Source organism: Filicampus tigris, chromosome 11, assembly GCF_054856515.1.
Source record: "Filicampus tigris isolate MCC_2025a chromosome 11, RoL_Ftig_1.0, whole genome shotgun sequence".
Taxonomy (NCBI): domain Eukaryota; kingdom Metazoa; phylum Chordata; class Actinopteri; order Syngnathiformes; family Syngnathidae; genus Filicampus; species Filicampus tigris.
In genome coordinates, this window is record NC_141227.1 from 5475757 (window position 1) to 5503214 (window position 27458).

Below are 27458 nucleotides of genomic sequence, written 5' to 3' on the forward strand. Positions count from 1 at the left end.
ACAGGGAGTGGTTCGTCTCTGATTGGCTGCTTTTCCTGACCCAACAACCTGGGTCATGACTGGCCCGCTGGAGCAGGAACTGACACACATACAAACTCTTCACAGTACTTCAAGAATTACAAATTCATTAACATTTTTTACATTCCTTTTGTTTGCATTGGAGCACATAACAAGTCAAACCTGATCATTCCACACAAAAGTCCAAAAATGGTCTCGACAAAGCACCTGATCAAAATGACAAGAAATAACATGTTGTTCAAACAACACACGAATGCCTGCTGGTTGCATCTGTGATTGGCTGAATGTGCATGGCCGAAGTGGTGTGTTGGGAGAGGCAGAGCGCTCTCTGAGCGTATTTCCAAAATCACCCGAGACGACAGCACGGTCACACGTCTGCTGCCATCTTCTTGTGGAATACAGAATAGCTTTTTATATCGGCGCTGTCCTCCATCTCCATTTTTTTTTCTTATTTTAATGTGAATGGTGTTTCTGTATTACAGGCATCTCATCGTTAACATTTTTAAAAATTCCAAAATTGGACATATGTGTTTTTCAGGGACAAAGAGGTTGTAAAGGTAAAGATCTAACACAACTCTCCCTCTCGCTCTCTCAGGAACAAATGGGCTGCAAAAGTAAACACATGTAAAACAGCTTGCGTTTAGTTTATTTTCTCCTGATCTACGATGAAGGACTGAGAGTAAAAGGAATATTGTAAAACAACTGCTTAAGGTGCAGCAGTGTGGAGCACACTGTGCTGGCAAGAAATGATGGACAAGAAGACAGGGAGCACATGGAGATGCCATCTGTTGTTTGGCAACGATTCAGAGGAAAGCGTCAATTTAGAGAGGCATGGCATTCTCTTACACAAACATGCACACACACATATGATATAAAGGAACCACAGACCCAGCATGCATAAACCAAGTGTAAAGTTCATTATCATGAGATAATTCTAATGCACTGAAATAGTAGATGTTAGGTAAGATTTGGATAATTTTGACTTTTCATGACCTTCGTAAACCATCACAATGGATTTAAAATCTAGATGTTATTGATGTGTAGACTTTCAACTTTATCCTTAGAAGTTTCACAAAAACATAGAATTTACAACATCGGAATAAATGTATTCCTGTATCATTCCAGAATGAGATAAAAGCCAATTTTCAAAAAGATGAACGGTACGCAATGGAGAAATATATTTATGAATCACGAGCTGCGGGTCTCATAAGACCTTCCTCGTCTCCAGTGGGCGCAGGGTTTTTCTTTGTAGAGAAGAAAGACGGAACCCTGCGCCCTGGCATTGACTACACTAGCCTAAACTCTATCACGTTAAAGACCAAGTAGGCCTACCCTCTGCCACTTTTTGATTACGCATTCAGCCCTTCTCATGGCGCAACAGTGTTCTCCAAATTGGACGAAACACCTATCACCTGGTGAAAATCCGTGAGGGCAATGAACGGAAAACTAGCCTTTTTGTTGGCCTCACGGCACATAACAGGGGGAAATAAGTATTTGATTCCCCGCTGATTTTGAAAGTTTTCATACCAAGAAAAAAATGAACAGTCTCAGATTTTTATGGCAGCTTTATTTTAACAGTGATAGAAAGCTTATCCCCCCCAAAATCGGAGAAAATTACATGAAATGATACAAATGAATTTGCATTTCATTGAGGGTACTAAGTATTTGACCTCCCAGCAAAACACAGTGGCAAAACCTTAGTTAGCAATCACAGCAGTAAGAAATGTCTTGTACTTACTAGGTTGCCACTCACACCAGGACTAATTTAAGTCTACTCATCTCTGCATATCATCTTTTATATATAGGTTTTGAAGATGGTCTTTGGAAACTTGAAGTTTCAGCTCTCTCCATAGATTTTTTTTTTTAATAAGGTCAGGAGACTGGCTAGCAAATGAGTAAAAAAAAGCAGACGTATTTGGAAAGTCGGTATCTTGGAAAGATTGGCAACCACTGGGCTAGGCCTTTCAATGTCTTTGATGTGCCTCTTGGAACCACTCCTTTCTTTCCTTGGCTGTATGTTTTGGGTTGTTGTCATGTTGGAAGACCCACCCACGACCCATTTTCAGTGTCCTGACGGAGGCAAGATTGTCACCCAAGATTTTGCGATGCATGACCCTGTTTCTCTTCCTGTCAATGTGGTGGAGTCGACCTGTCCCCTTAGAAGAGAAACACCCCCAAAGCATATGCTTACACGGCCATTCCAAGGTTAATTTTTTCTTCCAAACATGACGAGTTCAGTTGAAGTCAAAGAGCTCGATTTTTGTCTCATCTGACCCAAGCACCTTTTCCCAATCTCCCTCTGAGCCATTATGTTCATTGGCAAACTTGAGGCGGGCCTGGACATTAGCCTTCTTGAGCAGAGAGACCTTGCGTGCACTGAAGGATTTTACATCATTGCGTCTGTGTATTACCAATGGTTTTCTTAGTAACTGTGGTCCCTGCTGCCTTGAGAGCATCAACCAGCTCCAGTGTAACCAGTGTAGTTCTACGCTGATCTCTATTCATTCGCATGATCATTGAGACCCCACAAGGTGATATGTGTGCATGGAGCCCCCAGCCTAGATCGATTGACACTCATGTACTTCTTCCACTTCCGAGTAATGGCACCAACAGGTGTCAACTTCTCATCCAGCTTCTTACTTGTGGTTTTGTAGCCCATTCCAGCCTTGTGCAGGTTAAAAATTTTGTCCCTGACATCTCTAGACATCTTTTTGGTCTTTCCCATGGTAGAGCGATTGGCATGTCACCGATTCTGTGGGCAGGTGGCTTTCTATACACGTGACAATTTGGGGCAAGTGTCTGTCATGCAGGTAATGACTTCACTGAAATTAGGAGTACTGTATGTCAATGGTCTGTGAGAGCCAGCATTGCTCGTAGATGGTAGGGGCTCAAATACTTCCCTCAATGAACTGCAAATTCATTTTTATTTTTCATTTCATGTAATTTTCTCAAATTTGGGGGGATAATCTTTTGGTCACTGCAAAAATAAAGCGGCCATTAAATTCTGAGACCGTTGTTATATTTCTTGGTATGATAACTTGTAAAGTGAACAGTGGGACCATACAGTATTTATTTCCTGTACTGTATATGTATATAAATGTGTGTGTGTGTGGGGGGGGGGGGGGTAAATTTTGTAGGTCTGGATAAATATTGTAATTAAAATAATGATTGTTTTTTTTTTAAATTTTAATTTAAAGTTAATTAATCAAGTTATAATTTGCCCAAGTCCCTCTAAGCTCTAAATACAGTTTTGTGAAACCTCATAGATTTGTGTAAATAAAACACAAACTAAACTTACATCCACAAGCCCAATTTTTATTTCATATTGTGCACATTCATTTTGAAATAGTGTGTCCTACATAGTCTTACTAATACTGTAAAATCCATAAAGTACTAATATAACAATAGTGAAACATGGAACAATCCTATTGATTAAATGAGCCCAATACAAACTACTCCAAGATGTTTCCGACAGTCTTCCACAAAGTTGAGATACAGTATATTCCTTTATTTAATGCAAATAATTACTCATCCTGAATTCACACAGACACACACTATATATATATATATATATATATATATATATATATATATATATATATATATCCTATACAAAAAACAATGCACAAGAATATACTATCCTTTCAGACCAATAAAATACAAAAGAGGCACTTAATAGTATCAGTTATACGCACCCCCATACTGTACTGTATATAGATAATACCTACAGTATGCTAAATAGTCAAATGGTTTAGCCCATGTGAACACACATTTCACCTGAAAGGTTTATTTTACAATTTTATCAAATGCAAGGCTGTGGTACAACCAAGCCTGAAGGAAGAACACTAGTCAGGAAGTCAGTGAAGGCGTTTTCTCTTTACAAACACAAGCATCTGCCAACTCTTATTTGAAAACGGTGTGATGCTAAGGCCTGTATGGCTGAGTAAAAGACATGCTTTCTGTGGTGCTTGTTTATATTTGTCATTTTAAAAAAAACTAAAGTGATGATGCCAATACAGGATCTACATTTAGATACTCAATAGAGGCTAAGTTATAACACAATTAATATCAGTCCAATATAAGGCTCTGGTCACTCAAACACATATAAACAAAACAAGAATTGTGTCTTTTTTGAGGGGGGGAGTGCATGTTGACAACCTCATAATAGAGTATTAAAAAGTCACATTGATGGGCTCATAGTTCATACACAATTCACTATCACAGTCAGTTTGTCATATAGCCTTGCTGAAAACTGCCTACGTGTACCACTTGTTGAAATGTACATACAGTAACTTTAAATATGATTGTGAATCCTAAAATGTATAGGTTGCACTTGTGTATATACAGCAGTCTCTACAGTTCAACAGCAATATGACGTAACCTCACTGCGCTTTTAACAGGAAGACGACGATTGTCCCAAAAAAGTTCAGCACACCACACATCACTCGACTGAGGCCCGTTATTTGCAGCCGGTTGGGTACAGAAGGCTTCAGGTGACACAGGCAGCCATATTCCAATGTCACATGTTCTGCAAACCTTCATTCCTACCTTACAAAGGGCCACATCGAAAATAAATGTAAAACTGCAAAAAACAAATTTGGCACCTACTAAGAGCACAAATAACGTTTAACGGCTCCCAGTTACGATGGTCTTGATGCACCACGGTGACAAGTTTTGCAAGTTTCACTGTTTGTCAAACTAATTAACTTTAACTTGGGAGGGTTCTCAATATTTCTCATTGCTCAATCTACATCTTTATTCTCATAACATTCCAACTTTATTCTCTCATAGTAATACTTCTTTCCTTGAAATCTGACTTTTTTTTTTTTTTTAATTGTCTGACTATTTGCGTAATCAATTTTATTTTCAATGTAGCCCGAAACTCCATAATAGTTCACTACCTACAGTATAATACATGGAGGCTTGTAGATTTTGTATATACAATGGAAACTCGTCCAGTAGCAGTCTTGGCTTTTCTTTTCAGGCAAAAAAGATACGCATTATACTATATTTGACAAAGCAAACCAACACTATTGATAATTTGTTTGTAAATAATATTTGGAGGTACTGTACAACACACTTTACAAATGAGTGTCATGATTAAGGATCTATAAATTGTTTATGCATATAAATTTGATGTATAACACTTTTAATTGTTTATTGGATGATTTGGATTTACGAATACTTATTTTGAATACCTACCTATTATTTTCAGTCACAACAGTAGATCCTGAAAGCCAGGCACTAAAAATTAGATGTTGCAGAAATATAAGAGTTTTGGGTTAATCAAGACTGGAACGCAAACTGTTTTTTTATTCCCTTGAAGTACATTTGGCTATTTTTGTATCATTGACCTGCAGTTATTTATTGCATTAAATCTTTTTAAAAAGACAGTAGTGATGTCACTAAAAATGCATGGCCCATGTTAAAAGCCTATAAATACCAGTGAGTCACATTAGCGTCTTTGCAGAAGGAGTGCATTGTCTTTAAAAGGAGTATTGAAATATAACATATATGTTTCAACTTGCACCTACTTTAACAGCGTTCAGTGACAAAACCTGAATTTTACTCTAAAATATATACTGTATATAATTGATAAAGTATTGCTATGTGTTCTTATACTACTTTGTATGATCCTTTACGTTGTTTACTCAGTTTGAAAAGTAATAATAGAAAGGTTCTCCCTGAAATCTCTCTTCACATTGTTATACAAAGTAGGCTTCATCCTGGTTCCTACCTCGGCTCCACTTCCAGGGTTTGATTAATTGTATCAGTGGATCAGCATGACAAGCACTGCTTCTCAAGTGCCCCAAAACATCAGCAACCATGATGGTGAAAACTCCAACTCCCAAAAATAAAAGGCCATTTAGTCTTGTGTTCAAATGTCCCTGATTTGGGCCTCAACCGTTTCACATGGTTTGGATATTTTGTCCATATGTGGTTTTGTTTTCTTGTCCTGGCCAACATTCTCTAGCATAGCTTAAATTAATCAACGGCAAATATGTTTATAATAAGCCCTTAGGATTTTCTACACTAACTATGATTAATGCAATAAGCTGTTTTATCTTAGTTTACTTTCCTATTGCTCCTATGATTCCTAAAAAGCTGATTTTTCTTCACGTTAACATCTACTTTACTTTTAAAAGCCAGTATCGCTGAGAGCAGACGATTGGCACCTTACAAAGGAACAGCCTCACTGTAATCATTCCTCTCCAGCATCACAATAAGTGCTCCGTCCAGTCCATCCAAGCTGGAGCTCAGTGTTGTGTATCCATTCAGGATCTCTCCGGCCACATCCTGGCATACTGCGGCATCATGGTAAGACACAAGTGTCCCGCTACATGCAGAGGCAGGGGTGGTGCTCATCTCCCCCCGCCTCTGTGGTTCAGGTGTGGGAGCAGGAGCTCGGATCCCACTGCTCCCAGCCCCGACACTAGCACCAACATCCCCGCTTCTAGGTTTGGATCTCTTAGGTGGCGGACCCCAGAGGAAGGCGTGAGCAGGCCTGTAGTGCTGGCGGGCGTAGCGCAGCAGCTGTCTGCGGGCGGCTGGCCGGCGGATGGTGTATACAAAGTATTCCAGGACGCTGTGTTGCATGTTGGGAAGAGTGTTCCGATGTAGTGACTCCTCCAAGAACAGGCACACCAATGGAGCTTTGAAGAACTCATAGCCGAGCTCGCCCAGCGACTTCAGAATGCGAGTAATGCGCAGGTAGTTGTGCTGTGACCTTCACAAAGAGACGCATTAGAGAATATTGGTTCATTCAGGCCACACGACCACAATGTTTCCACCAGATACAGTAGCATATTACAGACACTCCCCAGAAGTGTAGTCGGATCCATTGTGGAGATCAGTGGACCCGAACCATCAGTTCGCACAGGCAGATTGCATATAAATGCATATGCATATACATCCAAATTGGGAAGTAATGTAAGTAACCCCCCGTTGCTAGTCCGCGAAAAATCTGTACTACCATGAAGCAGTCTCTGGTGGAAAAACGGTTGGGAACCAGTGGTGTAAATTAGGGCTGTGCGATATGACCCAAAATTCATATCACGGTGTCAGTTGCATCCCTTCACAGGAACGGCATATATCACGATATAAAATAAATTGCATAAATATTTTTCATGAATAATAATTACTACACGAATACTCTCTGAATAGGTTCTTTATATAAGATATCATTAATTGTGCAAATCTCAAGTCAGAATTAAATGTTAGATCCCCCTAGTGCAAAACAGTGCAAACAAAAAATAATATTGCTGATATTATTATATATAATTATATATTTAAATGAAAATGGTACAACTGGCTTTCAGTTTATTTTTCTATATTTCATTGAAATTACTGAGCCCTTGGATTAATTAGCCTTTACCGATTCTGTTTTCAAATGTAGTAAAGAAAACAAGCCTATTAAATTAGATTAATCAGATCTCAAATGTCAAAATTAACAATCAGCACTCAATATAATGTTGCTGATAGTTTGAATAGTTAACACATAATATTTCAGGTTTCTGTTTTGTGCAACATATTTCTTTGCAGACAGGGGCATCCTGTGAGTGACGGACCGGTCTATCAGTCCGTTACTGACACACGTTCATTTTCCTGACACCATTCAAAAATGACGGACTGCAAAATGATGGACGTGGGTTTTCATCCGTCAGTGTAATCGTCACTAACCGCCTCCGTTAGTCCATCATGGGCAGACTCCCGTTTTTCTGATGTTGCTTCGGGGGACCAACTATGGACTTCTGATGGACTTAACTGACGGACAGACCAACGATTGCAATTCAGTTTGTCACAAAAAATGAGGGACTGGCGAATGACAGACCAGCAAAATTTAGTAAAATGCCCACCTATGCTTCTTTGTAAAAATGTCTTTTCTGGCATGCAAATGTTCTATTTGTCTATTTGTCTGTCTCCACTGTTGCTGCTAAATCAATGCAAATTTCTCCAACGTGGAACTAATAAAGGTTCTTATATTTTAAATATTCATTATGTAACTAATATATTTTTAACTAATATACTTTTAAGCCCATACCACTTCCTCTCAGCTGACATGCAGTGACATTGTCCGTTATTTCCGGTCTTGATAACTGTCTAGTTACGGTAATCTGTTTTATTTTATCCCCAATTACTTAAGTTGCTTGATATTTTGTTGTGCGCAAGCTAATTACTCTCAGTTGTAATGCGGTTCCAGCTAGACCCATGTGACAAGTGCACATAAGCACTTATTTCGGTGTTTTGCGACTGTATTTTGATAGCTTAGCAATTAACATGGCTTGGTGTCGTCTTCCTCCCCGGCTTCCCTTCGTCTTCGTCATAACGCTACTTAAAGAAATGCAGCTTTTTCGCTGCTGTAGAGGCGATGAGTAGTGACTTATGCTTTATAGACACCAGATGCAAAGTGAACTTTTGCCTTTGCATCAGGTTTAGCCATGTTAGTTATCCAGCCTCAACTCGTAACTTGTAAGTAGCGGAGGCTTCGCAAAATAGTGTGCAACAAGCATTGCAAACTACGAGGTGATGCAGATATACAATTTGGGTATTTATATCACACTGACCAGTGCACACGGGAGGGAATACAAAAACTTAATCAATATGCATTCCCGCGATTGGACAATAGGGTCCAAATCTCTACCTTTCATTCATTTGTTTACTTACTCATTAAGGTGATGGAAGCGCTCCTGCCAGTTGGAAGAACGAGCAACATTTCCGCTCTTATCGAGTAGTTTGATGCCGTAGAAATCCAACATCAGGGAATAAGCTGCCAAGAACCTCCGCTTGGCTTCTCGAGTGCTTTGGAATTCCTGAGAGGAGTCATTAATGGCAATTAAAATGAGTAATTTACCTTTAACTGTCTGTGGTAGTAATATTTCTGATTGTCAATAAATCACAAACACAGGGAGGTATTTGTGAAGACTTGTTTTTTGCAGCAAAAACAACATTTCTTGAGCAATGCAAAACTGTAGATGCACTGCTCCTATGTGTAGTGTTCATGAAGTTGTGTACTGTGCATCTTACTTTAATCTCATCCTGAGTCAGTTCATGTGCGTAGAAGTTTAGCCCTTGTTCTCGTAATGGGAACAGCCTTCCATCCAGCAATTGAGGAAAAAAAAATTTGTTCATCAACAAAATATGAAATATCAGGACTGTCATCCATCAAACCTTTTTGTGTAGTTACAACTTCAATGGTGCCACACACAAAAAAAACACAGTTTTTACTTACCACTGAATGTAGGTGTGATTGTGCTCCAGCTTGTCATAATCACCTCTCCACCTGGTCAAAATCTCTTCTATGTAGATGCCTAATAAGACAGTGTACATTGTAAGATGGCACGGACATTTAGTTGAATGTATGGACTCACTTCACTCGTCTGCTGGTCTTTCCAAATTAAACCCTAACACTTTTGGCAAATAAAACACATTAATACTTGAGCCAACATTGTCTCTCTCTACATAGGCAATCGGTCTTGTGCACAAACTATATGCGCATATATGTGTTTGGCTCACCGTCAGGTACGAGTGGGATCTTGTTAAGGTAGAAACGTAGGTTACGGTACTCGTTGGGTTGCCGGGACTTTTTATAATCCTGCACACAGATATACACAAAACAACAACAATATTATTGTGAGGCAAAAGCGATGTTAAAATATTATCACCCTGCACACTCGGTGTGTGCCTCAGTGGAAGAATAATAATGTATATCATGATTCATGTGTTAGATTTTTCATGATTAGGCTTGTTAGCTTTATTATGTTGTGGGTTTAGCTTTAGCTTTTTCCATATCTAGGCCCAACTTGCTTGGTGTGCTTTGCTTCCACATATGTATGATAAAGGCTTACACACACAAACCCACCCCCACACACACACCCACACACACCCCCACACACACACAGACAAAAAAGTTCAAAGTGTTCCAGCTGCTTTCGCTACCCTTTCGCTTAGAGCTGGAACACCTTTGTAATCAGGGAGTCCTAAGAAAATAAAAGGGAGGAGGCGCAGGAGCCGGGCAGACGGTTTTAGGAACTGTAATCGTACACTTCCCTGCGCTTGCCTTGCAAGTAAAGAGACAATATTGTGTCGAGTGTCTTCTCTCTTCATTGTGTGCGTTGTTTACTAATGTCTCACTCGGTGTGAACCTGACATTAAATTGGTCCTTCGAGCCGGATCGCTATATGCCTGAAGTTTCCAGCTGTAGAGTCAACCTACGGATAAAGTCTGTGGCCACGGCTCTAAGACCCTTTCCGGAACTGGTCCTTGGCTCCACTTCTGGGAACTGAATGTTTGACGGGGAGCCGGAGGAGTGAAGACATCTCTGGGTGAGTAGGAAATTCATGACACTCGTGGATGAGTGAATTGCGCACTGGTAAAAAACCTTGACAATACCAGTCCCTTGTCAAGTGGTACAAGTCAGAGTGAGTCTATAAAACTGTGAGACAGAGTTAATCTTTAAAACTGTAAGACAGAGTTAGTCTTTAAAACTGTGTAAGCCTTGAGAATACTAGTCCCTATCATGGCAAGACAAAGTGAGTCTATAAAACTGTTAGGGCAACTGAGTCCTGTACGTACTAATTTCCATGATAACACGCTACTAAAAGTGTGACTGTGTAAACTGTGTGAGTGGATATAAACAGGATTGTAAGTGACAAATTTATGTGGACGCAATGGGCAAGAATCCTCCGCCACTTGTGGTAGAAGCTTGAGGATTGCCACACACTGTGTTGATTGTCACCCTGTTTTAAGGTAAAAGTCAGTGAAGGACACCCTAGGTGTCATAAAACTGACCCTACATCAAAAGAAAGGGGAAAGCTAACAGTAAAATCGGTAATAAAAGTGATCCTATTCGAAACCTCGCATGCAAAGATTGGACATTTGTGGAGGGTCACTGTCCTTCGAAAATACAATACTCAAACCTTTGGATTACAAGATATGGCTTTGCTGGCCAACTTTAAAAAAGAAAATAACAAAAATAATAATAATAATAAACCTGCAGGATTAAATAAGAACTAAACGAGAAAAAAAAACTGTGAAAAAGAAAAGAATGGCGAAGACCTGTGTATACTTAAATTATATGCATGTATGTTTGTGCAAATCGTTTGTGAAACCCTGTGTGAAGTGTGTAAGTGAACAGAGTGATTGAGAATTAAAATACCACTAGGCTACTACATTATATGGATTAAAATACCACTAGGTATTTTAATCCATATAATGTAGTAGGATTATGAACAGCAGACTGGTGTGGATGCAGAAGCAAGAATTCTCCACCTGAAAAGGTTGAAGTGAGAATTACCACAATAGGAAATTTGAATTGCTGTCCTACTGATAAAAATCTAGCTTTTAGAACACCCTAGGTGTTAGCAAACTGGACCAAATTGTCTATACAATGGGACCAATGGGTAGTAAAATTAAATCATAAAAAGCAATGTAAGGATTGAAAGGTTGTTGAAAAACAGGATCCTGATAAGATCCAACATTTAGACACATCGATAGCTGAACACGTTTTTAATGGTTAAGTTAATTACACATAAAGTAGCTGTGTTACAGGAATCAATCATATAGCAGAAGCGTTTAATGGGCAAAAAGTAAGAAACGAAGATATAGTGACTTGAGCGGCGGTGCAGACATCAGGGAAGGGCACCTGGGCCCTCTGCTCCTCTCGTCTGACCCTGCGACACGGCGGAACAATTCTTGTTCATTATTATAACATTTGGCTGAAGAAGAGCACAAAGTAAGCAAAAATAAACTACGAATGTAGAAACAACAAGTCAAATATTTGGGACGCAATCTTAGTGCTGGAATAATAATTGTAGTCGGGAATAGAAAAAAATAAATGCAATTCTCCAGGCTCCAAAACATCAAACAAAGGAGCGGATGATGTCATTTTAAGGTCTAACAAATTATTGCTGAATTTGGGTTCCAAATTATGCGAGAATCATTGGTAAAATAATGTATGGGGAAGACCACAAATGGCATCACCTTTAAGGTAGACCGATGATGCAGGAACGTTTTTTTAGTGTTAAGCACAGCATTATCTTATATTATGGCGACCCCTTATTCAGTTGATAGATTGTAAAGGTCATTTTTTGACCTCAGTTTTGGTGCATAGAGACAAAACAAAACTAATGGCATATTATTTCTTTCGAATTGGACAGTGCATTGCCGCACTGTGTAAGAGCAGTTATTGCAGCATTGCTGTACAAACAAGTGCAGCAATGGATGGGTGCCTCAGTTTCCAGTTGTTGTTGGTTTTTTTTTCTTTTTTTTAAGTGCAACCATAGTTTTGTTCCATCCCCTGATTTTGAGAGTGCCACGTGCAGGCTCTGCATTGTTTTAACAAACGACCATGATCTTTTATCACTAGCGAGACATTTAACTTGTATGACCACGCTGTTATTGCGACAACATCTGACTAAAGAGATGTACAATGTTGAATCCAGCCACATTGTTACTACTTCCTGAGGATGGAGCAAGACATGATTGCCAGGAGTTGGCAGAAATAACTCCAGTTTTCGCGTTTGCCACAATAACACACCTTTGCATGGTATTGGATGAATAGAGGCATGATAACGTCAACGGCAAGCCAGTTATGCATGCAGAACTCTTATCAAAGCTTTTAGACGCAATACAACTGGCACACACACTCTAGCCGTCTGCAAGTGTACAACACACACATCATGCACAGACAGTGTGTCCCATGGGAACGCATTTGCAGTTAAGACAACTAAAGACGCAGCTACAGGACAAACGCATGTGTTAACAGTAAAAGACATAGAAATTTACACACGGGCATATCAAAAATTAAATCTTTCAAGCACAGTGGTCACTACAGTGGACAGCTATTTAAAAGTTGATTTCGCCTTTATTAATTATCCATCCATCCATTGTCTATACTGCTTATCCTCACAAGGGTCGCGGGGAGTGCTGGAGCCTATCCCAGCTGTCTTCGGGCAGTAGGCGGGGGACACCCCGAATTGGTTGCCAGCCAATCGCAGGGCACACAAAGACAAACAACCACTCGCACTCACAATCACACCTAGGGGCAATTTAGAGTGTCCAATCGACCCACCAAGCATGTTTTTGGAAGGTGGGAGGAAACCGGAGTACCCGGAGAAAAACCCACACAGGCACAGGGAGAACATGCAAAATCCACACAGGGAGGCTGGAGCAGGGATCGAACCCACGACCTCTGAACTGTGAGGTTCAGTTAGCGGACGTGCAAACCAGTCGACTACTGTGCCGCCCTATATTAGTCAGTCTAAAAAAAATAATGTATATTATAAATCATATCATCAAATGCATGAAAGGGTTAAATTGATTACTTAAAATAGGTGCAACATTAAAAAAATAAAATAAAATGACGTCTATGTATGACCAAATAGCTGACTTATTTTACAATACAATATAATACAATTTTATTTATATAGCGCATTTCAAAACAGCTAGGGCTGTAACAAAGCACTTTACATACAATACAATAAAAAGGCCATAATAGAACAAGTGGAATCAATAAATTAACATATAACACTATATACAATAGACACCGGAAAAGAGCCAAAAATTTCAGGTGTGATCAAAAGCCATAGAATAGAAATGTGTCTTCAACCGGGTTTTAAAAATGGACAGAGAGGGGGCTTGCCTAACATCCAATGGGGGGTCATTTCAAAGGGAAGGGCCAGCAGCCGAAAAAGAAATCCATTGAAATGGGCTGCTATATTGCATGATCCTGATAAGTCAACATTCAACTACTTAAGACTTGAATTCTTATTCCAAGAATTTCCATAGGGCATGCTTGGAGGGCATGTTTAACAGGTGCAAGACACAATGCACAAGGTAACTTGAGGCCACGTCCCACATTACCGAAATATCCATTTCAAATTATTCATGATTTTCTTTGAATTGAATCAAGTGGAGCGAAAAAAAATATTGTTTGGTCATCGTAGATGCATTTTCAGAATGGATAGAGCTATTCCCTACCAAACATCCAGGCGCATTGACGGTGGCAAAAGCACTTTGCAGGGATATCATCCCCAGATATGGTATTTCTAAAAAACATACAATGATAACGGTACCCATTTTGTTAACCGAATTGTGGTTAGAGATAGGAGTGATGGTTCACATTGATCTGAGAATCATGGCGCTTGCCACCCTCAAATTGCTGGATTAGTGGGAATGATGAATGGGACAGTAGAAGATAGACTAGAGTACTGCGTTAAAGAAACGGGAAGCACTTTTCATAATAAACTAACACTTAAACAACATGTACCAAATACCAGATGATAACACAGTCGATTTCCACTCGACGACACATTACTGGCAGACATGCAAAGTAATGACTGAACCTTTTGGGAAAATAACGGGGTAATAGGAAATGTCGAATCATATGTAGTGAAGAAGGTGACCCCATCCTTCCATAAGGCTTGTTTACGTGGAGAGCAATTAAGAGTCGTGGGCCTTGTCACGTCTCTTCGGGGGGAAGGATGGTATAGATTGTGGAACATCACTTTGCTGCATATCGATGTCGAGCATGTGACTTGTATAAACCATAATTCATAAGGAAATGCTACTTAGTGTGTTTTATACAAGTCACACATACAAGCACAGTATCCTTTAGGTGGGATTTTTTTATTCGACTGAACAAGATAGGACAATATTAACATTGCCTAATGCTAATTATTTTTTTCAAAATGGGTTGAAATTGTGCTATTACTGTGGCAAAGACATTGTGTAAATATATCATTACAGCATACCACAAATAATTTGGAGTGATAATGGAAGTCATTTTGTAAATATTGTTGAATACCAGGACAAAATTTGGGTTATCCAGTTAAAGTGCATGACTGGTGAAAAGAACGAGCTGCACTGTAAGAAAAAAAAAAAAAAAGAGAGAGAGAAAAACAAAAGACCGTCCGTTTGAAATTCTGTATGGAAGACTATTTGCGTTACTCATTATAAATACCCTATTAGGTCCTGGGCAAATGGTAGACATTGACTTAAGTAAGTATATCAGGAAAACGCTTTACGACAAGGACTGGACAAGGAAAATGTATAATCAAATGCCAGAGGAATCTTCCAAATGAATCTCTACCCCTGCAAGAAGGCCAGCCTCCCATCAGACCTTGTGAAACCCCAAGTGTTGGTCCAGGCCGCAATGGGAAGGCCATTCCAAGTGGTGTTGACAACCTTGACTGATGTGAGGACCTCGGACTCCCCCAGCTGTTTTGGGGTTGTGGATTCACAAGTCCTGGCCATCGCACAGCGTCACTGACTATCCAGGCTCCCTCTTACATCGACGGGACGGTGAGATGCGATCTGAACAAAGGTGGGCTGTCCTCCCCTTGCCTTTCCTGAGGGGTCAGGAGAGGGAACTGGCACAAGAGCAGTGTGCGCCACACACTTGATCAAGCACAGGAAGAGAACACTTTTATTGCACCACATAGAGAGGTGAAGTGCTGGTAACCTCTCCCTCTTCAAGATGGAAAGATGATTGCAGTCAAGAGGGGACAGCTAGTGGTGGTGCGGAGATGCTTGACTGTTTGAAAAAAAAATACCAATGAATGTAACAAACCTTTGTGCCCTAGTGACTTTGTTATTACCTGTGTCTGTACATCCCATGCCTGTACAAGAGTTAACAACTAAATGATCCACTGCCGTGGCAGAACATTGGCAACATCAGAAAAGAGCAGCAAATTGGCAAAACCAAGATGATCCAACATGCATTGATGCCATTGGTGTTCCCCGTGGGGTTCCGAGTGCGTACAAATTATTAGTGAATCAGATAACAGCAGGATTTGAGTCCTTCCTTTGTTGGTGATGTAAAAACATAGCAAGAACGTAGACAGGATCAACTACATCCATTGGAACGTACAAAAATTGGGCAATTGGACACAGAGTGGGTTTGAAGCTGTGCATGAACAGCTATCAGCCACCTCGCTTATGCCATTCCAAAACACGACGGTTGTTGATGTGTTGTTGGTTGGGACAGGAGGAGTATGTGCTATTATCGGAGAGCAGTTCTGCACATTCGTTCCCAACAACACAGCTGCAGATGGCAGCCTTACCGAAGCCGTAGAGGGACCCTGATCCCTTGAACGGCAGGATGAAGGAACACTCTGTCCCACACTCCATGTGGGACTCCTGGATGAATGCCTTGGGAAAATGCAAAACTCTGGTGTCCTCAATTTCGGTATCAATCGCTGTTTTTGCAGCTTCTTGACCCTGTGTGGATGTTGTTTGTTGTATTACTCTCTCCTTAATAGATAGATGACAACAGCAATCCCCCCCATTTGTAACCGAATGGCTCAATTGTGTCCTTTATGGGATCGTGACATTAAAGGTGATGATGATGATGATGATGGCGATCATTGTTACCTGGCTGAATCGTCTCGAGATTTAGGTGACTATGAATACAGATTAACTGTGCCTCTGAGGGTGAATATATGTGTTTTCATAATAATGGGTAAATGAAATTGGACAATGGGATTGAGCAAATATGTGATAAACAGGAGGGAATGATGGAATAATTGTTCATAGGTTATACCATATTTACTCTTATAATTATTGTAAGTTTTTTTTTTCAGCATTATAAACTTGTTTTAATCATGTAAGTCTAAGTTGCTTGTGAAGAAAGTGGAATGTGAGTAGGACACAGCCGCAAAAGAGGAACGATGCTCTTATCGAAGAGCATCCGTTGGTAAGACGCTGAGTCCTTGGGAAGGAATAAAACAATAACAATGGACTATGCAAATGTAAGGAAAACGGGAATGTAAGAATAATTATGTATATAATGATTCATGTGTTAAATTTTTCATGATTAGGCTTGTTAGCTTTATTAGCTTGTGGGTTTAGCTTTAGCTTTTTCCATATCTAGGCCCAACTTGCTTGGTCCCACATATGTATGATAAAGGATCACACACACACACACACACACACACACACACACACACACACACACACACACACACATAGACAAAAGAAGTTCAGAGTGTTCCAGCTGCTTTTGCTACCTTTTCCCTTAGAGCTGGAACACCTTTGTAATCAGGGACTCCTAAGAAAATAAAAGGGAGGAGGCGCAGGAGGGTTTTAGGAACTGTAATCGTACACTTTCCTGCGCTCTCCTTGCAAGTGAAAAGACAATGCTGTGTCGAGTGTCTTCTCTCCTCATTGTGTGCGTTGTTTACGAATGTCTCACTTGGTGTGAAGATGACACTCAGCCAAAGCCTAACTGTGAAAACACACAAGTGGCGTTGTACTTGTTTGCTCAGGCTACTTTCTGGTTCATTGAGAATTATGAACCATCCAGACACTCACCAAAATGTAATGATTTCTTCTTTGGCCACAAATTGCTCTGTACAAACATTTGTATAGAACTCTGTGTCGTCATTATGCCAAAACCAAGTATCAATACGCTGTCGATACTTTGGATACCTTATGTTAGGTTATGTTTTGCACGTTCTACAAAATACCTTTGGAGCATTTGAGGTCCTTAAAGTTGAGCTTTATGAATGGAGTTTTATTTATTACACTCCTGTGTATCGGGAACAGTTACTGGAACGGTTTATGCTTTTTTCAATCGTGACACTTGAATAAATGTCAAATGGCACTTAAATTAAAACTTTGGGAACACATGCCTCATTTTTTTTTTTAAATATAGATTTTTACAATATTTACAATTAGTCAACAGTTAACTTAGAATTTGTTAAATAACTAAGTACACTGCAAAATGCAGTTTTTGTTGACAATCAAAATAAAGAGAGAGAAAAAAGTTGTTCACTTTATGAACAAAACATGTACTAAAAATATACTGAGGCATGGTATGTACTGTGTGTTTCATGTACTAGCCCACCCCTAATACAGCATAAAGAATACACTATATTGGTACACCTTGGCTGAGGCCGTATAGATGTCTCTTCGTACCCAGCAATGTAATTGTGAATGTAATTGTAATTGTTATTATGCATTTAAGCAACAGAGACTCTCCCCACTTTGCTTTTTAGTCACAGGTAGATATGAAACTAACAGAGCTGGGCAGTCCGTCCCTGGGCCGGACTGGTCGGACCCTCTGGCCCGGCCGGATGCCCATTTTTGGGGCGGGGGTGGGGGCTGACAATTTTTTAAAAAGGGTTGGACTAAGCATGGCCGGAAGTGGATTTTAGTACGGCCCACTAATCGGCCCTCATGCGTGTGACATGCTCGCGAGGCGGCCAAATTTCATCTCAGCCTACTCGGTGAAAGGCTTCTTTTTAGGCTTCTTTCTACTCCCGCAACGGCGAGAGCAACAACTGCCGCATTGATTCACATGACCGACGCATTGTGCTGTTGGCGACAGGTCTACGACACATGCCACGCACACATAAGGAATTGTTGCTGCTCTGATTGGTCCATTATGTCACATGTTGCGATGACATACAGTTTTCCACACGGAAGAGAGAATGCACCACGCAGCTTGCTGCTGCTGCAAAGCAAACTAGTTTGGCAGCGGCGTATGTGTAAAAAGAAGCTACTCACCCACGTTCCCCCTTAGCCGCCACCTTCCAGATCGTTTTTGCAATAAAGTTAAATGCATCGTCTAGTCATCGCAGTCCCTTTGTGTTGTAGCAGCCACGATATCCATTGTTGTCACTGTCTTTTTGAAGCGACGCCCCCGACTTGGAACGTAACTGTTTCAAAACAACTTGTGTCCACGAGAATAGTCAAGCTGCGCGCAGCACTCAAGGATGACGCCGGCACATCAAGGTGGAGTTGATGCACTTCTTCTGTCTCGTCTTCCCTACTTCCGGTAATATGCCGTAGCAAACCTGCTGTGCATAGTGGTTCGCTGGTATGCTTTTATTTTGAAGGCTGGGAAGTGTGAAGGAGGGGATGTGTGGAAAATAAGTAACTTGTTGACTGCCACTTCTGGCCGTCTGTTTGACCCAAATAATTATACATACAATACGACAAATCCAACTCCGGGGCTCGCAATGCAAGTAAGCACACGCAGTTGGGTAAGTACTACTGGCGCATTTGAAGCGTGTCCACAGCGGGTTCTAAATGGAAATTAGCCAGCTAATGATCTTTAAAAAGTCTCTGCCGTTAGCATCTCCCCCGCGGCGACGTCATTCACGAACACTTTTTTTGGAGGGGGGGGGGGTCGACAATGTTTATGAATATGGCCAGAGGTTCGCGGTTGGAAGGGTACCCAGGTCATGGGTGGAGGGTCGCGGCCGGACCGGCGAAAAAGGGTCAAGTGCCCAGCTCTGGAAATTACTGTGTAAACATAGGTAAGTATTATTGTTACACAACATGCTTTTTGTTGTGAAATCGTATGTGACACGACATGGCATTTGGGATTGGGTTAAATCTGCATTGTTGCGACGCTGGTCGCCTGCAATTCTTGGACTCACAAAAAACTAGTGATTGACGGTCACTCATTTGTGCAAACTAGTAGCAGAACCCCGCAAACTGCGCAACAGTTCAGTCCAGCTCACTCACGTCTTGTCTTGTGTTTGTGTCTGCATTTACCGGATAGCAGTGGCGGTATTTGTACAAGTCTCTGGCGGCGTAAAAACTCCTCTTCATCTTTGGTAGAAACTCTGGAGAGTCAATCAGCTGGCAGAGGAAGAAAGACAGAAATGCAACAGAATCATATAAAAGAAGATCATGTAGTTTCTAAAAGAAAGATGCAATGTCTTAAGTGTCAACCAGTTGCAATAAAAGCATTAACACCAACTTTGAGGTTGAGCAATATAGTCAATCAAGCAATAATGACCTCATGTGTGTCATGTGTCATCTTCCACACTGCTTATCCTGTACTGGGTTGCAGGGAGGTGCTGGAGCCTATCCCAGCTGACTATGGGCGAAAGCGGACTGCACCCTGAACTGCTCGCCAGCCAGTCGCAGGGCACACACATAGACACAGTCACTGAGTGGGAACCGATCCCACGCTGCCTGTATATAACTCAGGCGAGTGCACCTCTACACCATGGGTCTCCAATCCTTGTTCTCGAGGGCCGGTGTCCTGCCTGTTTTCCATCTCTCCCTGCTGCAGTCCACACCTGATTCAAATGAGCAAGGTCATTATCCAGCTTCTGCAGACCTTGCTGATTATATAGTCATTTGATTCAGGTGTGTGGCAGCAGGGAGAAATGGAAAACAGGTAGGACACCGGCCCCCGAGGAACAGGGTTGAAGACCCATGCTCTACACCATCAGCGACCCCGAATGACCTAATCTGAGTTTTCATCAGGTTTGAATTTAAGGTAAAATGTCATTTAACCTGTTCAAATGTTTTTATAGCCAATAAATCTATTTAAAAATATATCTGGATCCAGATTATTTTATTTTGTCCAACCACTTGGAGAAATAAAATTGAGTAAATTCAACACATTTTATTTTTCAGTGTATACTGTAGATTCAGAATTCCCTATTTAGGGAAACACAATGTCATCACCATAACTTTCTCGTTAATTTGTCATGTTCAAGCCTAAGTGGAGATCTTGTAGTGGTTACCTTTTGTTCAAAGCCAACAAATGTTTGCATTTATACAATGATGTATTTGTCTTAACCCAAAGGAATTTTTTACAAGATTATGTTCTGTGCAGCCCCATTTGTTGAAACACGGCATTCAGATTAATATTGCGTTTGTAGAATATGAGTTAAGCAGAAAAAGGCTCTTGTTTTTGTCCATCTCCATTTTTCAATTAAAGGGGAAGTCACCCCAAACATATGTTTTTCAAGAATGTTGCATGCAGGCCCTCTAGTTGAAACAAGGCATTGTGGTCAATTTTGCGTTTGTGGAATATGAGTTAAGCAGCAAAATCTAGCCATCTCTGGGGCGGCCATTTTGTCACTTCTGCCGAGGGAAAATGACATCACAGTTGGTCAGGGCTCAGATAACGACCAATCATGGCTCAGCCTCAGAAAACAGGTGAGACATCCCAATGTGCCAATGTTCGTCCGACACAGTTAGCTAAGTGCTATAGAAAATGGATAGAAGGATGTTTTGGGTCTGTTTGAATTTACATGAATGTTGACATTGCAAAAATGCATAGCAGGTTGAAGATTCTGAATTACCCATAGGTTTGAATGTATGTAAATGGTTGTTTGTATGTGTCCTGTGATTGATTGACATGCAGTCCACGATGTAGTAAACTTTGCCCAAAGTCAGCTAGCATAGGCTGAAGACAAGCAGTCGAAGGATGGAAGGATAGATGATGATCTTAAATGGGGACTTAGCAAGAGCGCACGGCAAATGATTGACACCTCATCGTCACGCCTTCTGCCTCTGAGAGGTTGTTCTTTCTCGGGCGCAGTGGTTTCTTAAAACGGAAAAATAAACTGCAAGCTCCTCCTGTAGCAATGAGATGTGTGAGCTAAACAATGTCCCCCTCATTTTAAAATGGATTCCGTCCACTAATATTTTTCAAAGAGCCTAAAAGACTGATTTGGAATCAGCAACCCGCTGATTTAATTGATAACCTTGAAGTCAACAGCACAGGGAACAGTAAGTTTCGTTTAATCTATTTTTGCACCCAAGTCAGAGTCCGAGCCACATAATTTTGAGTATCTGCCGATATTGATATTATTAATTTGTTTTATTGTTTGTTGTTGTATGACTTACTTTTGCTCCATGTATGCTACAGCATTTCGCATACAACGGTGGTTGTCTTAAAGTGCTTTATAAATACAGTTAAGTTGAGTAATGCAGAATTTTGGGAGCGATAGAAGCTATGCATTTCAGCTTTAAGAACGAAAAGCGTTTTCAAATTGGCTCAACTGTCTTCATTCTTATTTTTTCCAATAAAGGTATCCCAGCATGATACATTTGTTCTAATGTAGTGTAGAAGTGTATCAAACCAAGTAGGCACATCAAATCTCGAAATGGAAAGATTTGGTATAGCTCCTGTTTAGTCAATAACTCACCACCTATACATGTGGTCTCCTTTTTATGGTTCATGTATGAATAAAAACAACTAAACAGTTCTACAAAGTTGCAGCTTGAATGAACAACAAGCAATTGTGTGCAATCCCAACAGTCGTGTGGACGTGGCTTTCTACCCTCTGATCTTTTTCATGCCAACACACAGAAAATAATGGCAGCTCCAATTAAATTCCAGCATCGCTGCTAACTTCATTCGGAATAGCGTCATTAAGTCATAACAGGCAACATTTAACTATCACCCAGCAACATTTCTGAGCTGATCTGAAAGAAAATCATCAGTGGGCCAAACAATATAAATAACATTTCTTCATTTCCTGTATTATGTACAGCACATTGTACCTCTAATACAATCAACAGACACAACATTATGCAGCCTAACAATACAAGTGCAAGTTTTACCTTTGTAAAGGTAATAAACACTGACTTTTGGTATTCAACGCTATCATAAAGAGACGTTATGGTGGTTGTAGTTTTCTGTGGTGTAAAACTGCAATGTAATATAAATATTGTAATATACATGGGTGTCAAACTCATTTTTCTCACAAGCCACACCATAGCTTTGGTGTCCCTAGGATGGCTGATAAGACTGTGAACCCATATAAATGTATGATCGCCTTATATTAACACATATACACAACAAATTGATGGATAACTAGTTTTGAAATCGCAAGCCAATAGTTTATTAAACCCTTTAAAAATATATTATAAAGGAGGGATTGGTAACAAATGCGTGCAATATCTCATCCGTAGTGTAAAAAATGAAGCCAATTGGAAAGAAACATAGCCAACACACATGATTTGCCTTCACGGGCCACATAAAATGATGTCACGGGCCGGATCTGGCCCAACGGGCCTTGAGTTTGACACCTGTGTGTTAAAATAATCTATTCTAATGTGAACAATTTTGGAGATGGTTGTTCTAATGGTTGGCTGTCGTGTCAGGCTTCAGGTAGTCTACAGTGGCTACAAGGAAGTGCTGCTGTGCGGATTTATATTTAACATCACGTCAAACGAATATGTAACGCATGAATATGCAACGGATTTAAACTTCACAACGGAGCAGTATTGCTGTCAAGAATAAAAGTCGCCTTAGAATTACGTAATGTGGAAGTGAATGAACAGATATTGTATTGCATTTAATTTGCCCTTTCCGTGTCCCGGTCTGCATGCCTCCAAACGTGTTGGAGCCACCTTGCTCCTCCGCTCTTTTTTCCCCGTGCGCGACCACCTAGCGAAAGCTCCCCTGTACCTTCGGGGACGAGTCTCCATTGTTTCCGGCGGGCCACTCGCTCTCCCCCGGGCTCACGCTTTCGGAGATGCCGCTGTCGTCTTCCGCCGCCGGTTCGTCGCTCTCCGAGTCCGACCCCCACGTCGAGTCGCATTCTTCCACGGTGCTCGGCTCCTTGAATCGCCAGTTGTCCAACAAATTTCCCATTTAAGACACTCTGCGCCCGCTCCCCTCAGACGGTTCCCCTCATCTAATATTACATTATTAATATTATAATGTTGCAAAGTGGCATTTGTATGCGGCTGTTGAGCGCCGCCGACTTGCCCTGTACCCTCGACTCAAGTGTGTAAATGACAGGGACAAAAGATTTCAAGCCTAGCAACGAGGACGCGTGTTGATGAGGGCTGGCGAGTGCTTATACAGTATTGTCCAATAGGAATAGGACTCCAAGAACTACAATAAGGAAATGCCTCTATACTTTATGTGTGACTTTCATATAAAATAATCGCTTTACCTTTGTATTTTGTATTTCCAAGTGGCGATTATATGTCGTTTTCATCAGCAGAATTTTTATTTGTTTTGCACTATGGGTCCACAAATCAAATTAAAACTATTTTAAATATTTTCATTTGGCTTCAATTCTGAAATATTTACAATTCATGTAAAGAATATATTGTGCAATCCACACACTAAAATGTATGAATGCACAACCTAAATTGCATAGAAAAGGCATGCTGACTATAGTACCATATTGTGATTGTAATTGTTTGTCTTTTTCCCCCCACAAGAGTATGATCCGATTTCCAATCCAGTTTCCTTTTACATGATTCCTTTCCATCATCCTGCCTGCACTTGTGTGTCACTCCATGTACAGTAGCCTGTCAGTAACAGCAGCATCAGGACCGAAGCTGTGCCACGTGACTTTACAGTCAGCCAGCACTGAAAGAAATATAGGCCTACTACTACCCAACCCCCATACCACAATTTGAGAGTTTCTCGTTAAAACAAAGAGAGGGGTAAACATAAAATCGAATTGTGCGGAAATGGTCTCAGTCTTTTTCATTGGTCATCTCAACTATCATGGAGAATACTGCTGACTTCACGTTTGTCCGAAAGAGTTCTTACCCTCTGAATGCACCCCACTCAAGGTTATTGCTAAAGACTGAAAAGCCATGTGCTATACTTAATTGGCAAGCGAACTCGTGGATGGCGTATCGCCAAGAAGACAGCTGAGAGACATCAGACCCAATAACACACATGACACATCTAAAAAAGATTTAAGTTTGGACTATGACGTGGCCATACCAAAGGCTTCATTTATTTCTTCATTTATTTATTTATTTTTGTGAGGCATTCAGAGATGGATATTTGAGTAAACTCTCTTATTCGATACCATCTCTTATGATATTGTTTAGTTTTATACATAGCTCTCAAATATTTATTGTCTTCTAATTTCTTCTTATCGTCTTTCTTCCTGTTGCTTTGTTACTGTAGCATTGCACAAGACGATGCATTGTCTTTGTCAGGCATTTTTCCTGATTTGAGTGTATGTGTCGCGATCCTCCCTCACAATGGTGTCGAAATCAAATCCGCTCGTTTTCTCAGCCTTTTTCTTTTCAAGGGCTATTTATAGCATGCAAACAACAAACCGCATGGTTGTTGCCATGTCATTGACTCATTTTGACCCATGTTATGCATAAAACAGAGTGAGAAAATGAGTTGTAATGACAAAGAGTTAATTCTCTTATCAGACAAATATGTCATATAATGACTTGAATATAATTAAAAATATATTTAATCACTCTCCACATCCAATTCATTGGATTCATGTGGAAACAGACCTTCCAATTCTGTTTCATTAATTGTATCATTGGTTTTGTTCATCTATATTGCTCCTATGGTCACTGTCAAAAACTGTGAATATGGGTAGTTGGTCACTAATGTCAGTGCTTAATATTCCACTTTTATGTCTTGTTGTTGTTAAATATATTTGTGAAAATAGCATACTGTCTGTCAGTGACCATGGCATTATAAGATGTAATTGCTGAAGATTTACTGGTTGTAGGAAAGAAGCTTAAAGAGACACTTGGACGTGCTGAAATTTGGCACTTATATAATAGTTATGCGTGTCAAATTGACATTTGTTGGGAATGAGATTTACAACAAATTGTCACGCCCCCTCATGGAGCTTGGCTGCCTATTTTTTCCGTCTCAGCTGTTTACGTCACACAGGGAGGCCAGCACTTTAATATTCCTTGGTTTGTCAGTTCTGTTGTCTGAAACAGCGGCCAATCGCCACCAAAATTCAAGTACACTTCTCTTGTCCACTTCACCCTGTGAAAATGTAATATATTCTGTAAAATATTTTTGTCTCAAACGTGAGCTCATATGTGCAAAACCATGATCACCGCCACAAAAGAAAAAAAACATTCCTGTCGCTTCTTCACTTACACTGGCTGAAGCGAACAAGAGCATGAATGTGCACACAAACTCTGGTGGCGACTGTAGTTTTCGAATATTTAGCTACGCTAAAGTTTTGTTAAGTCTCGGTCGGGTGGCAGCCAGGCAGCCGGCAGCCTAAAAAAATCTGTCTTGATTTGCCGAAACGAATCAAATCGTTACATTTTACATTATTCTTGAAATATATCACGCCCTATATATTAGGATACAAATCGAATGGTCTTTGATGAGAGATGTGCAGCTTTGTGGAGAGATGCACACTCCTACATAACATACTTTCAGTGTGTCATGTACCTTTTTACAAGATTTTTGAATTGCATGTAAAGTAGCTCTATATTTAATTCTGATGTTATATAGTAGTTCCACCATGACTCTTTTGTACTGTAATAAACAGCACTCTAAAATTATTATTTTCTAATGCACTCTATGTAGTACGCGCACCTTCACTGGAAACGAAAGCAAAATGCTGCAGTTAAAAGAAAACATAATAATGCATAAACAGTTGGTCCTCGTCAAATGAAACAGGGAAGTTAGGCAATAAGAGTGTCCACATCCTCCACAGCTCTCTTCTGAAGAGGAACTCAAACAAATGTGCATGTTTTCTCTAAATTAGTCAGTAGGTGTGAATGTGAGTATGATTACACAGTTTGCGTCCTGCGGTTGACTGGCGACCAGTGCCGAGTGTACCCTGCATCTTGCCCAGAGTCACCTGGGATGGGCTGAGGACAAACACAATAGAAAATGGATGGATTTGGTACATCACTAGAGATTTGGGGCCCGTTGATTGAGTGTTTCCTCTTTACCCATGCAATGAACTCCACAAACTACCAAGAAACCTAGCTGCATTTGATGAAAGCTGCAACAAAAGGGGCCTTCAAGCCTTTCTCTGCTTATCCAAAGACTATTAGAAGCACTGACATACCGTATATTTACAACTTAAATGAATTGTATTCTCTCTGACTGGCTGCGTTAAATATGCACACAGATACTGATTTACTTTGTACAGTATCAGACATGATTGAAAGTTTATTTTCAGGATGCATTTTACAGGAAAAACTGGACATTGTGACAAAAGGTCAACCAACACTGTTGCTGGCTATTTGTTTCAACCTGCAAAATGATTTTTTGGGGGCACTTTCAGAGCAGAATGTATGAGCCCTATAGTTAGCTTATATAGACAGGTAAGAGAGCAAAGAAAGGTGGTCGGCATCAGGATCTCTGGTTATTTCATTTCATTTATTTTATTTCATTTTTAAGTTTTTCTCATGTTATTAGATAACTATTGAAAGTGAATTGATATGTTGTATTGTAGAGGTTTGGATTTTTTTGGAAGATTTTCATCCTCAAATACACATAATGCCCGCCTCCTCTTTAATGCCACGCATAGTTATAAAGTATTTTTGCATGTTATTTTTAAATGTGATGGTGTTATTAAAAGGTGGATTAGATAATTTAAGTACCCATTGAAAGCCCAGGTCCAAAACGCCTACCAATGAAAAGACTAATATTCTTTTTGTGCAATTAAAAAGTTACTGGAACACTACGCGATAAAAAGGTGTTTTGACATTGCTTCTAAAATTAAGTGTGGCACAGTTTAAAAATGGTGTTAGTGTTTTAATAACTACCGTCATTTCTTGACTATAAGACACTACTATATATATATATATATATATATATATATATATATATATATATATATATATATAATTTTTTTTTTTTTTTTTTTACACCGATGTAGTTCCATCCAACAAAACCTTTGAAGCTTTTGTACCATAGATGCTGAGTTACTTGTAAACCACTAGAGAGCAGTGTTTTCTAAGGCAATGCAGTC

The 27458-nt window shown here is 40.1% G+C and overlaps 1 protein-coding gene across 2 annotated transcripts; it reads right to left on the bottom strand.

Moving 5' to 3' along the window:
- Window positions 1–3318: 3318 nt before the first annotated feature.
- LOC147139498 (opioid growth factor receptor-like protein 1) lies at window positions 3319–23558 on the bottom strand. Of its 2 annotated transcripts, none has more exons than XM_086045780.1 (7): window positions 23189–23558; window positions 19522–19608; window positions 9532–9610; window positions 9248–9326; window positions 9043–9109; window positions 8683–8828; window positions 3319–6745 (listed from the first exon to the last, which is right to left on the bottom strand). In XM_086045780.1, exons 1-7 carry the CDS (start codon window positions 23372–23374, stop codon window positions 6196–6198), a joined length of 1194 nt encoding a protein of 397 aa, XP_085901906.1. In that variant the 5' UTR covers window positions 23375–23558; the 3' UTR covers window positions 3319–6195. The 2 variants fall into 2 exon arrangements, with proteins under 2 accessions (XP_085901906.1, XP_085901907.1); XM_086045781.1 differs by lacking the exon at window positions 23189–23558 and adding an exon at window positions 19769–20024.
- Between the last annotated feature and the right edge of the window lie 3900 nt (window positions 23559–27458).